Source organism: Clarias gariepinus, chromosome 2, assembly GCF_024256425.1.
Source record: "Clarias gariepinus isolate MV-2021 ecotype Netherlands chromosome 2, CGAR_prim_01v2, whole genome shotgun sequence".
NCBI classification, from domain to species: domain Eukaryota; kingdom Metazoa; phylum Chordata; class Actinopteri; order Siluriformes; family Clariidae; genus Clarias; species Clarias gariepinus.
Window position 1 is genome coordinate 42018555 of NC_071101.1, and position 18506 is coordinate 42037060.

Below are 18506 nucleotides of genomic sequence, written 5' to 3' on the forward strand. Positions count from 1 at the left end.
GAGATTATTTTCAGTTATTTCTCATTGCTTAAAATGACCGAAGCCATGACACAAATAGAAAAAAAAAAAAAAAAAAAACATGCGGCATGGAAGAAGAATTGGTCTCGAGCTCATTGCTGTGTGTATGTGTGTGTATGTGAGTGAGAGAGTGAGAGACAGAGAGAGAGGGAAAACGAGAACGGAAAAAAGAAAGGGCCATGGGTGGCCCTTTGAAGTCAGAGGCCTGATTAAGGTCGGAAACTTAGCCTGCTACAGAAACCCGATTTTGATTAGCTTGACATTTCAAACCCCCAGACTTCCCTTTAATTTGATCCTGAGCGAACAAAATAAACAGGTACAGTTTCGAACTTCTTACGCTTGTAAAGATAAAGAAAAAAAGGTCTGAAAAGGAAAAAAAAACACAAAAAAACAATGGTAACGCATAGGAATAATCCTGGCCATTATTCACGTGGGTCTAATTGGTCACCAGTGCCTGGGGACGCTCTTAATTGCATTGTCTTTTTTTTCTTAGTTGACCAGCTTTAAATAAAGGCCACAATTCTGAATAAGCCTTCCATTGTTTATCCGCTTGAATAGCAGCGGCCGTTTCTTTCCATTGCCCGCTCTGTATTTCAGCCCTGGACAATGATTACGTACTGTGTACACAAGCGTGGGGAGTTCAAACTGAAGACCACCATCAATGTCGCTCGGGCTCAATCCGAGCGCGGACGGCAGGCATTCTTTACACGGAAACCACCGCAGCAACTTTTGCTCCGTCAAACAAAAGAAGTGAGCGGAAAGAGTTCCAAACAACCGAACAGGTGCTGCTGTTTTGACTGTCGAACGTTAAGAGTGTACAGTAATTGCTGGATGGTAGAGTAGAGTCGTTTGCTCTTGGGGTGTCAGGCTTCTATACGCTGAGCGCATTCGCAATTACAAGCAGCTTTGGCCATGCTTTGTGCTCCCATTTGAGCCCAGATCCACCCTGTCAACGCTTAATTGGCGGGTGGGAGCTTTGTCATGGAAATAAAGATGGTTTCACACGGTTCTTTTTTAAAACGCTTACCCTTTTTTTTGTTTTTTTTTTGGGGTAGGAAAAAAGTGACAAAAGTGGCCATTCTGCTTTACAACCACTGCTGCTGCTACTGTTTCTCATAAAGCAATAACCAAACTACAGTGTATATGACTGATGATACAGTGATATAACATCATATCAATTATACTGTACACTGCTGTAGAAAATGTTTTGCCTCCTTCCTGATGTTTTACTTTGTTTCTCATCTGTTCTTAAATTCCTTAAGATTTGTTGATGTGGTGTTTTTTGAGATCCTTCGAGATCAGGTTCTGTTTAAGTAATTTCTTGATTCAACAGGTCTGGCAGTGTTCAGGCCTGGGTGTGGCAAGTGAACTTTTACTCTGCTTTCCAAAAAATCACGGTTCAATTCATGATTTAACCATTTTCACAGGGCCAGGCAGGTTTGGACTTTTTTCCCATGCAAATAAATGAAATCATGATATAAAAAAACTGCATTTTGTATTTAACCAGGTTATCTTAATGTAATATTTAAATATGTTTGATGGTCTTAATCATCAAACATAGTGGCAAATACTTTTCCACAGCACTGTAGATATGCAGTTTACAGTAGTTGCATCTCTGGGTTTATTCCCACCTATTATTACACTTTTCTAAAATTAGTTTACACTGTAAAGATTATTGTTGTTTCTATAGCAACAACTCAAATACTAATAATTGCTCATATGGTGACCTTTTCCATAAGAACAAGTTTAAACAGTCAGAAAGCTTTATTTCACAGGAAAAGGTTCAGTGGATAAGTAATACAACTGGCCATTAAAAAAAAAAAGTGTTTAATTAAATACTCTATTCTTACTTCAGTCTTCAACCCTGTACTTGCCCCAGATTGTTAATTCCACTGCAGTCCGTGCTGAAGAGGGAAGAACCTAGGAAGCTATTACGCGTCTCAACACCGTTAACCCCACTGCCATGTCCGACCTGTCCGAAACGAAGCGTCGCGTCTATTGAGAAGGTCGGCGCCGCTACGCTCGGGCCGCGCGGCATTCCGCCCTGAGGTGACACGTTCACCGCAATTACATTAGGAGCCCTCGTCTGAAAAGACAAAAGGCTAATGCGATGTCTTTCGTGGCCTCAGGCGAATTTTCTCATCCAAACTGTTGACACAACTATAAAAGCCACTTTGAGCGCTCTTTGCCCAAAAAGCGCTGGGACGTCGAGGATGTGGAACATCTTTATGGCGTTATGAGCAGCGAGAGCCTTGCCAAATTGTTTTACTCCTGCTGAAGCACTTAGTTTAACAACCGTTTTGGCAGAGAAACACCCGCCTTCTATAAAACAGTCCGACAGAGACGCCGCACCGGAGGAATTTCGACTCATTTTCGCAGACATAATTCAGCATTTTAGGTGGAATCCCATCTCCTTTTTTTTTTTTTTTTTTAATTTCATTTTTTTTTTAAGCTGATGGAAAAATATCCAAAAGGGAAAAGCTGTCACGAGAAATCGAGTTGTTTTAAAAGAACATCTCTGATTTATGTCAATCACCGAGTGCAGAGCTCGCAACTCGACTCATTATGAGAGTGTTGATGAGACGAGACGCATCTGTCTAACCCCTTTGACAATCTCTCTCCTTCTCTCTCTCCCTTTCATGCCTTTCTTTCAGCAGCAGAAAGTTGACTTCAGCAAAACAGAGACAAAAGAAGGAACAGCCAGTGTTTTGTCTAACGTAAGGTCAAAATGGCTTAAAATAGAAGAAAAAAAAAAACCATGACACTAGCTCGTTTTGTCCACTCTGTCTGTTTTTGTCTGTGTCGAGCTGTCAGAGGAGAAAAATTGCTCTTTTCTCCCTGGCTGAGGTAAGTAAAATAAGGCTTCGGTTCTAAAAATATACAACCAAAAAAAAAAAAAACAACAGAAGGGAAAAAAACTCACGTCAAGCACAGAAGTCAGGTATCAGGTAACTTTTTGAAAGCCGCACATTAAGTAAGAAATAAAAGACTCGGGTGATGTTCTGGTCTAGGAAAATAATCAGTGATGTTAATACTTTTTTTTTATTTAAAGTTATATAGTTGCTTTGTATTATAGCTTGTTCCTAAATAATTTCTATTGTTGACTGCTACAGTCGCCGACGCTGGAGACTCCTTCCTTAAAGGTCCCATATTGTTCTCCATTTAAACAACCTAAGCAAATATAAATCTTAAAAGCCTCCATTGATGTTTCAGATCGTGCCTTCATGGAATTCCTTCGGTTCTCTTTCAGCACCTGTGAGTCAGAGTCAAACACACCCTCTTTGCGAAACAGGACCTTTTTCTTCATGCTTGAAATGTTAACATGCACAAATGTGGAAAAAGAATTGAAAAAATGAGAAGGAATTTTTGATTTCCTCATATTTTGTCTTAACCATTGGAGACTCATGTGAATGTCCAAAAACAAAAAGTGAATAATAGGTGCCATTTATACACTAAATGAATGTCTATTTAGAAAAACATAAAAAATTAAACGCCGTTTTACGAGTTCACAAATTGTTCCTATGAAACAGACGCCATATTAAAAGCTGCGGGCGAAACGAAAGCCGATCCTCTGCCTGTCAGCATCAGGACCGCACGTACAGTACATTGGACTCATCAGTTAATTTAATCAACTTTAAAAAAGAAAGAACAGTGAAAAAGCTACTGTCATTAGAGAGACACAAAAGTCCCTCGTTGTTCCTCTCGCGCAGCTGTAATGGACTCCACATGTGAGTCCCATCTGTCTCGCACCTCCAGTCTCGCTGGCTCTGGTGACTTTATACTGTTGTTTTAAACCGAAATCATTAAAAGCCACCGGAGCAGATGGCTTTTATAGAGTCCCTTAGCTTTGATATAATATTGGAATGTGTGCGAGAGAAAAAAGAATGTGTGAATGTGTGTGTGTGTGAGAGAGAGACAGAATGAGCAGCAGGTGTGTAAAGGGGTCAAATGTCACAGTTAATTATGCATTTAGCTTTTGCTGTTAAACTTTTATTATGTTTTAGGGACGAACTATTCACCAGAGTGTGTGTGTGTGTGTGTGTGTGTGTGTGTGTGTGTGTGTGTGTGTGTGTGTTTGTGTGTCTACGCAGTCCCTCAGCAGTAATAAAGTTGTGTATGTGTGTGTGTGTGTGTGTGTGTGTGTGTGTGTGTATACGGACAAAAAGCATGGATTAAGGTCAGGCTACATATTTAGTGTAACTAATAGAAAGACTCAGAGGTCACTTTTAATAACGTATTAGATCTATACAGTGTGTACTCGGCCAGTTTATACTTACAGAACGCTTTATGTTTTATACTCCACTCATTAAATTCCGGCTCAGTAAATGTTTTTTATGTCGTCCCTCAGCTCTAATAAACATGACCTGACTGGTCTGTGTGTGTGTGTGTGTGTCTCCGTGTTAACGCAAGATAAGTGTAAACCCTTAAAAAGGTCAGCTGATGAGGTCGTGTAAATACAGTGAGGCATCAAATGCTGCTTAGAATCACTGACAAACTGATCTGTTGTTGTTTTGTGTTTTGCTGTTTTGTTTCAGTGTGTGTGTGTGTGTGTGTGTGTGTGTGTGTGTGTTTGAGTGAGCAGGAGGCACGTTAATCTACTTTAGAGCCAGAGTGTGTGAGGTTGTGTGACAGCTGTCAGCCCAGCGGTGTGAAAAGCATTTAACTGTTATCAGAGTTTAGAGTTTTGTTACAGTTTTTATAGACATTTTTTCCCTCCTTTTATTTTTCATTGGTAATTAGTTACCCTTTTAAATCATAATATTTACATATTAAATTAGTTACATAGTTACCTGTTTTTATTTATTTAATTGTTTGTTTTCGTTTGGCTGGTCGGTTGGTTTATTTTTGTGAGTTATCTGTTTGTTTGTTTCGTTTCTTTCTTTTTTAGTTAGTTGCATACCTAGTTAATTGTTTATTTACTGATTAAGTTGTTTATTTAGTTACTTTGATAACTGTTATTTATTTATTTGTTTGTTTGTTCATGATTTATGGACTTTAATCCTATATATTTATCTATATTATAATTTTTTTAAATACAAAAAAACTAAATTAATATAAATACATACTTAACATAGTGTGTGTGTGTGTGTGTGTGTGTGTGTGAATACAAATTTACTTATAAACTTTGCACCTTGTGTATTTTTAGAGTCGCTCAGCTTTGACTGTGTGTGTGTGTGTGCATGTGTGTGTTGCCATACACACCACAGAAATGGAGCAGCAGGTGTGTAAGCCTAGTTGAAGGTCAAGCTATGTATGTAACCGTGTCCCGGCCCCGAGGGGTCAAAGGCCACTTATAATTACACACCTTTTTTTTCACACCATATGTGGCAGATTCTAAACTATTCTATATTCTCCCCCCTCTCTTTCTCTTAGTCTCCTCTCGAAAGAAGTGCAAGCAAAACTCATTATAAAGTCTGGAGCTGGCGGAGACAATCCGAGGTGCGAGCAGGGACACGTGAGGACGTAATTAGTTCTCTCTCAGCGGGAGATGAGACGATAAGCGGCGGAATAACGTCAGGGACGAGACGTCAATCTTCCTTTTTCTGTCTCTTTCGGCTCGTTTGAGCAGGAAATGTAGGGAGATGGAAAGGTATGCGGAGAACGCTTGGGGTGTGTAATAAACGTGGGAGAAATTCAGGACTGCAAATGCGGTGGTTTCCGTGTGCGCTCGCGTTTGTGTGTGGATGAGAATTAAAGATATTGATTTCTCATGTCTCCTGTCACCCTGACTTCAAACACACCAGGTCAAACATCCTACAGGTGCATCGTTTATACACTCTGTCTCTCTCTCTCTCTCTCTCAACATATTAACATTCCCTCCTGCCTTCTCACACATTTTAAGTGTATGCTGTGACAGCTTCGATCAGACCTGAGCCCTGATGCAGCTGCTCTCAGGCATCTCTGATGTGTGTGTGTGTGTGTGTGTGAGAGAGAGAGAGTATGTGTGTGTGTGTATGGCCTCTTATTGGCACTTTGCTTTACCGAAGGAAATGAAACACTTTCGCCTCGACCGGGCAAACACGGCAGAGATAACTTGTCACACACACACACACACACACACACACACGCACACACAAACAAGAGCACCAGGAGGCACAGCTGGAGTCCTGTGTGTGTGTGTTTCGCCATCATTTAAATTCTATATCCTTCAAGTTTCTATTACATTTTTATGGTATTGCACTCAAACCTAACGTTGCATGTCAACTTTTATGGACAACGCTCACGTCGCCATAGCGACCTGGAGACTAGGCTTACTAAAGGAGTTAAGAGACATGTTATATAGAATATGTTTAAATTAAAAGACAAAAAACTATTATAATTGACGAAAAAACAATCAGCCTGGCAGGTTAAATCTCAAGAATAACTCTTAAGATTAAACTCAGCTTCATCCTCACACATCTTCTGAGGTTGATGTTATCAGAAATAAAAAACCTCCACTTTTTGTTCTCGGGAAAGGGCTAAACACGGGTAAACAGAGGCAGAGGAGGAGAAAACACACCGAGTACAAACAGATAAGAAGCGTGCGTGTGTGTGTGTGTGTGTGTGTTTAGGTGTATTTGTGTTTGTGTGTGTGCACTCGCCCTTGACGTGTTGGGTAGCTTTAAAGCGCAAGCTTTTTCTGTAGACACCAACATTCATTTAAAACCGCGTACGTCTGTAACTAAATTGAATTTTCGAACCCTTCTTTCGCTTGACTCGCAAGGGTTACTATTTACATCTTTTTTTCAATTTCCTTTCATATAGATGTGCCCGATTAAGATTTTTCCTTCTTGAATATATATTTTTTTTCATTCCTATTTCTATAGTATATTACTGTAGTCCTTTATCTTTGTTTTTGTTTTTTTTAAACCTTTCAAAGCCAGTGAGAGATGGATGGACCCTGCAGATCGCTCATGCCCGCTCGAGCAGAGAGCATTCTCGCGGCCTGGAAGCCCCTGCAACGGGATCCTAGCCGGAGATTAATGAGCGTGCGAGGCTGCCACGATGCCACTTAAACTGGCGAAGTAATTAAAGTGCACCTTCCATGAAAATTATTCATCGCCCGAGGATCAGGTGACGGCCGAGCCAGGCACAAAAGCCCTGGGTTAAGTGCCGGTCCGGCCGCGGAGACCACCAGCAACTTAGCCACAGCTGCTGGAGCGAGGACGCCAGGTCAGGTTACCTAATAGCGGAGAAGCCGACGGAAAGGAGAGAAAGGTAGCGTAAGCGAGAGTGCAAGGTGGAAGAAAGGGTTGCCAGGTAACTTAAAACTCCATACAAGCGCTACAAAAGAGGCTTGTGGAATCCGCTTTAACCGGAAACCGACACCGGCCGACTGGGAATCCCGGCGAATCAATCGGTCCATTCTTTTTTTCCGCGGCCCTTCCACAGATTAGGACTTTAAAGCGATCGATCAATGGCTTCGTTGTTCCCGGGGAAAAGTGTGATCCGTCTCGGAGGTATCCAGCAAGATCCGTGCTAAAGCGATAGCCTGGCGATGGAGCGGCCATATTAATTGCGAGTTCGAGTGAAAAGAGGCTTGAGTGAGGTGAAGCGAAAGGGCACGAGAACGGCGTGTCCGGAGAAGCTGACCAAGGAACAGACAACGATAAAGCAGCAATTTCCCACCGAGAGCCTCGGATCGGTAGCAAGACAAAATGCAGCCATTAATGTTGCAGTATAAACGAAATAAAACACTTAACGACATGCTGCGACAGAATTATAATCAAATAAGCTAATTAATTTCTTTTAAATTTCTGACGCCCACACACACAGTGATCAGCATGCCTTTGTCCTGCACCTGAACTGGTCTAAAAGCTGTATTCGGGCATTGCAAATGCTCAGACCTATTCAGTAAATATTACCGTTTGCTCTATAAGCATCTCACCCTCAACAGACCTGACCAAAGTCAACCGTAGAGCTGCCGAGTCACAATTCAGGACTTCTAAAATGCCTATAAAAAGAGCACGATTTGGATCCACGGTCACGTTTCAGGTGAAGGAAGAAAAAGAAAGGAACAGAACTGAGGTGAAAAAAAGAGAAGACGTGATAATAATGAACTCGCAGGGTGAAAAACAGCAGCTATTTAAACCCTTTTAAGAGAGAACTGGGAAGTAATTAGGTTTCTGAGCAACAATACTTAGAGTGCTGTCTCTCTCCTTCTCTCTCTCTCTCTCTTTCTTGCATTCATTTCTTCATGAGAATGTAACACAAGGGTAATTAAAAGGAGGTGTGAATTCCTCTTTAGATACATCTCGTTCTGTACGCAACCGCTTGCTTTTCTGATTAAAATGCGCTCTGTGACTCTCTCTTTTTCTCTTTCTCTCTCTTTCTGTCTCCTTCTTTCTCTTCATCTCAAACTATCTATCACTTGTCTTTTCTCTCAAACAGGTTATACTCCATTTCACGAACCAGGGTTATCAAAAATCCTAAAAGTCGCCACAGAGTGCCGTTAACCGCACTCTACTGTATCTTTGACTTCAGTATGGCCGTTCGTTCGTTCGTTCGTTCCGAGGTGGCTGATGGGCTCGTTAAGCAGTTCGTTAAAGGCCCTGAGGTGCAGATGTTCGATGATACAGATGTCAACACTAACGAGATCAGTTCCATCCTCGCTTTTACTACGCAGCCAGGGATAAAATTGCAGTCGGGAAGCTTCGCTGAGCAGCGAATCGAGGGTGGCCGGACGAGGGTAAATTCTTTTATCTTGACCCAAAACAAAGACTGCATTGTGCTTACAAATAACAAGAAGTGCCTTTATTCCATAATTTAGCAAAAAAAAAAAAAAACTTTTATTTGCTTCATGGATATTACTAAAGAATACGGCAGAGAAAATGTGCATTTTCATAAATCTTTATAACCGCACGTATAAGCCTTTACAAACTGTTAACGCTTCTTTATGGTAATGGAGCGATAGTAAAGTGCTATAAATAATTCCTTGATTCATAACTATTCACTGTAATGCCATAAGGTGTGCCGAACATAATTTCCATAATTATTCATGATCATTATCAGTTATAAAGGGTGTGCTGTAAACTCCATGCCATTACAATAAATAGCTCTAAATCATCAAGAAATTATTTATAGCATATTAGATAAGCTTTATGAGGCATTATTAGAGATTTTAAAAGCTTAAAGAAAGATGAGATGCACAGTTGTGATGATTTATGAATATCTGCTTCATGGAAAGGTTAACACATTAGCTTTGGCAGTTATGTGAAAAAGTGAAATATCCCTGTAATGTGTTGTGTTTATTATATTCAGAATACACAGTGCTAATTGTTGTCATCCCAAAAAGTACCTTTTTAATGTCAAGGAACAAAAGAACAATGATGAAGGAGGAAGGATTATGCTAACCTGAAATCCTGCAAGGCTAGTTACAGTACCTGTTAGCAACTAGCAACTAACACTTTTCTCACTTTTAAACATCATCAAGATTTGAGAGTAAGACTCAGTTTAGATTTTTTTTTCTAAAAAGATTCCTTAATTACACTAACAGTAAACCAATTAGGCAAAAATGATTTTGCTTACTGTTAATTTTTATTATGTTAGTTTGCTAGCTAGCTTATTATGCAGTTTTCCACAGGTGTGAATAAGCCCACTATAGAAGCTTAAACAGCTTACTGATATTTATCCTAATACACAGTAGTAAATTCTGTCAACACTGAAAGTAAACATTAATGATTTGAATTTGCAAAAAAAAAAAAAAAAAAGTTCAGAAACAATAAAATACACATAAAAGTATCCTGGACCACAATAGATCATGCTTACTCCAAATGCTGCTGTCTCAAACGTAATGGCTAGCAAACAACTAGTTAGCATTTATCACAGGGAAACATTATTGAGATTGCTGTAGCAGGAAATTCGTTATTTAACAGCATCCCAGTTAGGGCAAAAAATGCTCATTACTAGTTAATTTGTAGTTAGTTAGTTAACTAGCTAGTTTAATGAGCAGCAGGTTCTGGGGAAAAAGCATAAATCATCAAAGAAGAAAATGTAACCCTGTATAGAAGCATAAAAAGCTTCGATGATTATGTGTTTATGTTTTGGCATCCATAAATCCAAAAATCTGGAATGTGCTGAAAATAGTTTAGGAAGAAAAAGACCCATAAAAGAAACACAAAGATTACGCTAACTTGAAATACTGCTGCGCCAGTTAGACAGCTGGCTAGTCTAACGTTTTCACAGGTAAACGTTATCAAGATTTTATCTTTTTGAGACTTAAGTTACATTATTTTCAGGAATGTCTTTGTTTAACAGCAAACTGCTAAAACAATGAGTTGTAAACCACAAATTGGAAGCTCATTGATAACTCTAGATAGCTAGCTTAGTAAGTAGAGAAAGTGCGCAAGTACACCATCACAAGACTGAATTAGTCTTCTATAGAAGCATAAACAGCTTTAATAATTATGAATTTATGTTTATTATACACATTGTTAAATGTTGCCATCCCTAATATCTGTACTGTGGTAAATTGTTTATTATTATTATTATTATTATTATTATTATTAATAATAATAATAATAATAATAATAATAATAATGATAAAGAAAAAAAACATACGCACAAAGGATTATGCTAATTTGAAATGCGGCTATCCAAAGTAGATAGCTGGCTAAACTACTAGCAAAAAACTCGCAAACATTTCTCAGAGGTAAACGATAGCAAGATTTCCTCTTCTGAGACTTAATATACACTACTTTCTCAAAAGTCTCTTTAACAGGAAACTGCTAAAAAAATAACTTAATAAATATGTTGCTTATTGATCATTCTTAATAGGCTACTTCACTAGCTAGCTGGTAGGCTTATGGGCAAAAAAGGAGGAAGTGCAGAACTACATCATCACAAGAGTGAATTACCCTTCTACAGAAGTATACACAGCTTCAATAATTATGAATTTAGGTTTATAATTAAACACATTCATTAATGTTGTCATCCCTAAAAGCATGTGCTAAGATAGTAATAAAAAAAATCATAAAGAAAAAAAAAATCATAGACAAGAAAGGATCCAAGAGGACACACGACTATGCTAATTGAACGGTTGCTGTCACAAACAGCTAGCCGGCTAGGTCCCTGCTAGCAAACTGCTAAGCATGTCTCACAGGTACATATGCAGGTTTTAGTATTGGTTAGCTAGCTGAAATACAGTAGTACACATTCTGTGTGAGAAAAAAAAAAAAAAACTAAATGTTGATTTTTTTGTCACGAGTTTAAACTTAGCCATAAAAATATAATTATAAGCAGGTATATACGGTAACATCACAGTTTTAAATGCTAGTTCACAGGTTTATTATTATCATTATTTTTTTTTTTTTTACTCATGTTAGTGAAGAGTGACTGAATCTTGTTTTGTGACATATATTTGGCTTTCTTTAACTTTTGGACCTGGCAGATACAAATGCGGCTATGTGTTTGAACAAAGCGAACATCTCTTTATGGATAAAGTTCTCTCAATCGCACTAACTAATCACTGCATATTGCCCAAGGTTGCCGAAGTAATTGTGTTTTGTCAGCAAGCCAGGCATCATTACAGGAGACTTGGACGGAGCTAAGGTCTCTCTCTCTCTCTCTCTCTTTTTCTCTCTATGCGCCTGGATGCCCTTGCAGTCTCTCGCTCTGCTGTGCGTCTCTGTCACGGTCCCTGTCACCGAACATTCATCACTGCTCGCTAGTCTCCACTCCGTCCCTCCATCTTTCTGCACCTTCCTTATCCTGGAGGAGATAAATGCAGCTATAAAATCATATCAGAGATCTGAGATCCTGCTCTTTTGTTCGGTTCGTAAAAAAAAAAAACATATACGTATAAGTGTGAGAAATGGCTTTTGAATTATGTGCTATTTCTTGTGGCCTTCTGTTACTCCGTGTGTGTCTATTTGTGTGTGAAAGAGATCATTTGTGCTGGCATTGTACTTACAGTAAAACAACAAGGCTATTGAGCTCAGTTAACCACCACACACACACACACATTAATGAGCATAGTCAGTGCGCACTTGATGGCAAATTATATTTCATGGACGGTTGGGCATGAAAGAGAAATCTTGTTTGCATGATCCTTAAAAATTGTCTATTAGAGAGATGAGATCTAGCATGGCGCTACTTGGATGTGTACGCGCAGCGGCGGAGCACCACGAGTCGTTTCTCTCTGGGGAAATGGGATGGAAGGAAAACGAAAAGGACGCACTGCTAACTTGTTAACCGGGGACTTGGATGTGAGCAAAACGCAACCTTGACGGGTAATAAACTCATCAAAGCAAAAAGAACTTTTTTAAGAGAACACCTGACAAGGTGCCAACCTCTCAGCTTCGAGCAGGTCTCGCAATCCAGGCAGAATAAAAGAAACCCTCACATGGCTTTTATTAATCATATTTTGTTACTAAGAACGTCAGAAATTCAGACAGCAAATATTTTGTCATAGTGAGGTAAAGGCCAGGCAAGCCGAGTACACATCAAGGAAACCAGAGTTGCCACAAAACCAACAATTTAACAAACAATCCCCTTCCTGGAGCATGCCGTCATACAGCAAGTTGCCTGGATACATCACAACAACATAATACTGTACTACTACTGAATTGCCCAGGCATTAAGCACATTTCCAAAAAAACTAAAAACTTCTTACCAGCCTGACTGGTGGCGATGCTGACTGCGGCGAACAGTCTCTGCGTCCGGCTCAGGTCCGAGACGCCGTTCACGGCTTCCACCTCGAAGGTGTAGTTGGCATGCGGCAGCAGCTCGCTGATCGTGACGGAGGTTTCCGTGAGGCCGCTCTGCTGCGGCATGTACGCAACGTTCCCACCACAGGGCACGCACTCCTCCGGTTCCCAGCTGCACCTCCTGCAGATGATCCGGTAGGTGAGATCGGAGCGGCCGCCAGAGTCGGCTGGAGGGTTCCACTCGAGGGTTACGGTGGTCTGGTTGATGTTGTAGACCAGATTTTGAGGTGCTGAAGGAGGTCCTGTAGAGTCAGAAAAAGATGAAGCAAAAAGAGATGAGTTTATGTAGGTAACGCAAAGAAATCAAAGTTTGCAATCTTCTTTTTTAATAAAACGTCAAACCATTTTATCTCACAGCAGCAATGGTTCATCTGGTTTTTCAGGAAATCACTTTATAACAGATTACATAAAAAATCCCCAAATATTGGAGAAATGACAAAAGACATCTGTTTTAGATCCTGTACCATGAACGCATAAACCCTTAAAGCCTCAAACCCAAGTACCTAAATACCAATAGTTCTCTCTTTACACTAATCTTAAGCAAGCAAAAACCTAAAACTTTTTCTATCATGTCCTTCATATATCCAAGAAAAGTTTCCTAGTGCTAAAAGTTAAGTTAAGAGTGAGGAGCAGGAACGGGAGAAGAATAGAGATGAGCTGTCTAACTACACAGAAGGTGACCGCTGTCTTGTAAATCGTGTATGCCGGGATCTAAGAAGTCAAGAGAGGTCAGGTTGAGAAGAAAAGCGAAAAGAGAGAGGAGCTCTGTGACCAAGTGACGGGAAGAGCGCCGTCACCACCGCCACCGCTGACACCCGGCACACTCACTGGATTATTCTCTCCTCTCGCCTGCTGTATTAAAGTGCCATGGGGACATGCGGAATCCGGTCCCGCTGGCAAGCGCTGACACACAATTAGAGTGTAACCCAGATAGTGCGAAACGTTCCACAATGCAGGGGAGGCGCACTCAAGAGATACCAAGGGCAGTGCGGACCAGGGCGAGACGAGGCAGTGAAGGAACTCAATAATGAGCTGTGAGGCTGAAGGTATAGAGGCTTCCGCTATTACAGGAAGACCAAAACGTCTTTATCATAGTCTGCTAGCGTTTTATGAGTCTGGAATGATTCTAACAGACTCAAAAGATGTCTCCTACAGCAGGAGGTTATAATAAACGATCAATGTTTGGTAATGGAGTCGTTGTCTCGCCTTCCTAATTAATTAGCCAGCTAAAAGGATAACAAGCTTACCATGTAACGATTACCGTGAATGCAGTAAAACTTTATGCTCTCGACAGTAAGGCTGAAATTTACGAGTCAAACTTAAAAGAAAGAGTTACGGCTGCCGGGACAGCTCAAAACGACCTACGATACCCGTCCTCCCTCTACGCCGAAAAACACAGCGTCGTCACTTTATCTTTTAAAATACCAGGAGCTCGACCTCACGTCGTAAAAAGCGGCCTCTGTGATCATCACGCACAACCTCGATCCTATTGCGATAATGTTGTTCGCCGTTGCTTTTTTTTTTTTTTTTCACAAGCTGGGTTGTGTTTTTAGATGTTACGTGATGGCACCATCACATCTCCTTTCAAGATGCTCCATCCATATGCATGAGGGCAAAAAGCAAGCTTTGGAACAGTGGGGATGAATAATATGACACTTTAAAGGTGCTCCTCATTAGGGATAATGGCAGACACACACGCTCACATACACACAGACTCTCTCTTTATGCTGCAATATTCATCATCAGAGAAGGGAGGTAAAATGCATGATCAGATGAGATGAAAGGGCCACCTGTGGCAGGTGAAGAGGGGAGGTTTCTGTGTGTGTGTTTGTGTGCATGTGTGTTCTCATCATCTGTCACTCGCTCTATTTTCTCCTGTCCTCATCTTCCTCTCTCAATTCAGCGGCTTCTCTTATTCTCCTGAATGCTATGGTAAGATGGGGTGACAACACGCAAATTAAAAAGGAAAGCATGTATATAGAATATAACATACGCGCCGGTCCTGACGCTAGCTGTCAACTTCTTTAGACAGAAATGGACAATATAACCCTTCTCCTTAAACTCTCCTCACTCCTGCACACACCGTACTAGACTCACTGAAATACTGTAATACTAGCGTATCTGCGTACTTGCTTACTACCATGCTAGCCTACTTGCATGTTGGCATACTTGCACACCAGCCTATTGCATACTTCCACACTAACTCACCAACTTGCGTAACCCGAGACTACCGCGTACTGATATACTAGCTCATGTAAGTACTTGCATACTAGCCTACAGCGTACTCACATACTAGCACACCCTAAGCCGTACAGACATACTAGCAAGTAAGTGCTTAAATACTATCCTATACTATACACTCACCAGCTTGCTTAATATTCTGTTCTTATCCTAGAACACTTCTAGCAGCTAGCTTGCGTACTCAGACGATTCTATTTCGTACCAATTAATGTACTGAGCGTACTAGACCACTACATGCATACTAGCCTAGCTGTATACCTGGAAGATTTTGCTTTGCTATTAAGTCGCATAATATAGCTTTTTTTGATTTCCTAATCACGGTACACCATCACACTTGTTCCACGCTACTGTTTTTTTTTTCCACCTCAGCCTCACCTCTTCGTTGCCCACTCGCACACAAACACACTTCACCTCCTGGGACGCGATTGTGTATTTCCATGGCTACGTATAACGATGGCGGTTACGGCCCCATGATCACAGACGCTTGCTTTTGACTCTCGAGTGGCAAAGATCAAGGGACTGATTATCCAGCAATAAACAAGGAGTGACTCGCAGGCTGCCTCGAGTGCCTCTTCAGCGTCTCCTCGGTCCATGTCGGAGGAGATGGAGCTCAATCTTAGGAAGTGAAACAATCACTGTGTATTGTTATATATGATTGTTGAGATACATATGACCTGTGCATCCTGTGCCAAGTATCACAGCTAGCAAGGGTTTCAGACGGACTACAAGGCAACTACTTATAAAAAATCATCAACATCAGTTCTAACCACTGACTCGCTAATTAATTTCCAACAACATGATAACATAGAGGTGAGAGTCCCCTTATCACAAACCTCTTGTATTTTCTCTCCCTTAGTTTATTAGACTAACTTAAGTAGACTTTCACATGGAGGAAAAACTGACTGGTACAAAACACTGACACTGGAGACTCCTTCCAGACATCTCACTACTTAACCGCCACAAGTTTAAGCCATGGATTTTATGTAGGTGGAATGGACTGAGCCTGCTGTCCAATCAGAATCAAGAAGTGGACAAGCACAAAGAACACTCTCGTACGGTGTGAATCTACAAAGCCAGATCCGTCAGTGAAAGTGTAAAGTTGAGAATGCAGCTCAGCTCAAAGCCTTTCAGACAGCTCTGGGGTACAAACTCCTATTAAAGGACCTGTTTTGAAATAAAAAGAAAAAATTTTATTAAGAAAATAAATAGATATTCAGTAATGAGTTATAGGGCCATTAAAGCAAGGCAGACTTATAGCAATTTCCAGTGACAGTCTGTTAATTAGGTCATCTGCTGCTCCACAGTGTACGTGAGTGTATGTGCGTGTGTGTGTGTGTTTTGACTAGACACAGGGCTTAACTTTGGAATGCAGTTCTTATCTGCTCAGAGCTGTGCCTCCTATTAGAAGTCAAGTCAATAATTAAGCGTAGTTAAGCTCGAGTCGCTTCCATACGAAATTAAGCAGATTTGCGAAACATGGTGGCTGAATTATGGTCTCGGTGCTCGAGGGGAAGCGGTAGGAAGCTAGATTTTCCTTCTCCCATTTTCTATGTACGTTTCTTTCCCAATGTTAGGCAAATCACCACAAATACTTTAATGTCTGTGTGTGTTTGAATTAACCTCTATCAAGAAGAACTATCAAAATATTCCATAAAGTGGCTATTTACAGAAGACTTCACGCAGAGTACAGCGATGAGACTCTTATCCAGAGACCATCCCGGTCCAGGTGGCTCAAAGCCCACTGCAGTTGACACCTAATCCTTGAAAACTGATGGATAACTTGCAGAAGAGATGCATCTGTTTGTGAGAACTGTACACACAATCATTCAACACCACTTGCACATTACAGGAACTCTGGTAGGATGCCACATTCCCCTTACATTCCTGACCTCGTTCCATGCCATATATATTATGTAGAGAAGTATGAAGCATCCTACAACCAATGTGTTGCTACTGTAGAAGTCTTTTACTGTATATCGATACTTTACAGTATGTCTCAGGAGACACAGTGGCATAGTGGTTAGTGGTTCTCTGTGCGTGAGGTTTCCATGTTCTCCATGTGCTTAGTGGGTTTCCTCAGAGTATTCTGATTTCCTCCAGAGTAATAATCGAAGTTTTGCCATTTTCAAATTGTGTGGGTGTGCCTTGCAATAGCTTGGTACCCCGTCCCCTGGGATAATTTCCTGGCTTCTCATGACCCTGTACAGGATAAGTGGTATATAGAATGAGTGAGTGATACATTCCCTCTTAAACTTCTCTGTTCCTCTGCCTCATACAGTTCGCGCACACAGCTGATCCGTGATTGATGTCATCTCCAAAATCTGTCAGTATCTCCCTTTTTCTTTTGCTGGCTGAAAAATAATAAAACCTTCACTGGGAGCAGAGCCCTGCTCCGAGCCCTTGCTCATATATTTCATTAGGTCATGGCATTGGCTGAGACTAACCGGAATGCGCATCGTGTGGTGCCATGCCAAAACACACAACCGCAGGACATATTTTCTGAATAGGTTTAGCCGCCATTAATTTACTTTTCCTCCCATCTGGACAATGACATGCCTCTCCTTTTGTACAGGCCTCAAATCTGAATTTTATTACCCCTCGTCTTAATCCCTGTTTTAAAGAATCGCGTGCGTCTTTATTTGTTTAGCGCCTGAGGTTTTTCAGGGTTCACACCCATTCATTTTAAAAGCTGTCTGTCCGCATGTTTGTTCAGCGAATGTAAATTGGCCTCCAATTACTGCTGCAGTCTCCCACGGCTGCGAATCCCCAAAAGGAAATCTTCATCCGTGGCTCACGTTAGCTTAATCCACAGATAATTAAGATGAGACTTTTTGAAGAGCATGCTGTAACGTCGCAGAAGTTTTTGCGAAATTACGCTATGCGGAGTTGCTTTTGGAAGCTAGCCGGTCTGCACAGCTGCACTTAAAGCCAGGAGATCACTTCTTCTTCTTCTTTTTTAATCCTGTATTTTCATGACAACGCTTGGTGGACATTACAAATTTCATGCAATAAAGTAGCATGAGAAGCTTGGCTCAGTCAGAGAGCATGCATAAAGGCAGGAGGGAACGGATGATTTGCGTTTCCCTGTTTTTTACTCTTTTGAATGTTTTACTAGCCAAACACAGAAACCACAACCTATGCAAGGACAGGTCACACAATGATCTGTGAGTGATGTATGGAAAAAGAGAGAGAAAGGGAGAGAGAGAGAGAGAGAGAGAGAGAGAAAGAGAGAGAGAGAGCTTTCTAACTTTCCTACTGTTTCCTGATTAGGTGTAGCGGGTAACCATTAGAGCAAATTGCAAACAGCGTGTTCCTGTCTTTTGTTTCGGGCACAAACGAAGCAGGCGCGTGGGCTGAAAAATGTTTCACGACGTGTGTTTGAGAGGGAAAAAACAATGCAAAAAAATTATAAAAAATCATCAGAAATAAGGAGACATTTTAATGGGCTCTGGTATGTTGTGAAGGATGTACTTGATCATTTGACCCTTTGACCCGTCTAGGCAATAAAAAAGACAGAGGGGTTGGTTTTGGCTGTGATACGTCTCTTAATTCCATCTAACA

At 40.8% G+C, this 18506-nt stretch overlaps 1 protein-coding gene across 4 annotated transcripts in view; it reads right to left on the reverse strand.

The window, feature by feature from the left end:
- epha7 (eph receptor A7) overlaps positions 1 to 18506 on the reverse strand; it is a 67150-nt gene that overhangs the window by 30020 nt on the left and 18624 nt on the right. For all 4 annotated transcript variants that reach the window (XM_053476092.1, XM_053476078.1, XM_053476085.1 and 1 more), the window contains exon 5: positions 12611 to 12946. In XM_053476092.1, the coding sequence (XP_053332067.1) occupies positions 12611 to 12946 (336 nt within the window). The remainder of the gene's footprint in view (positions 1 to 12610; positions 12947 to 18506) is intronic.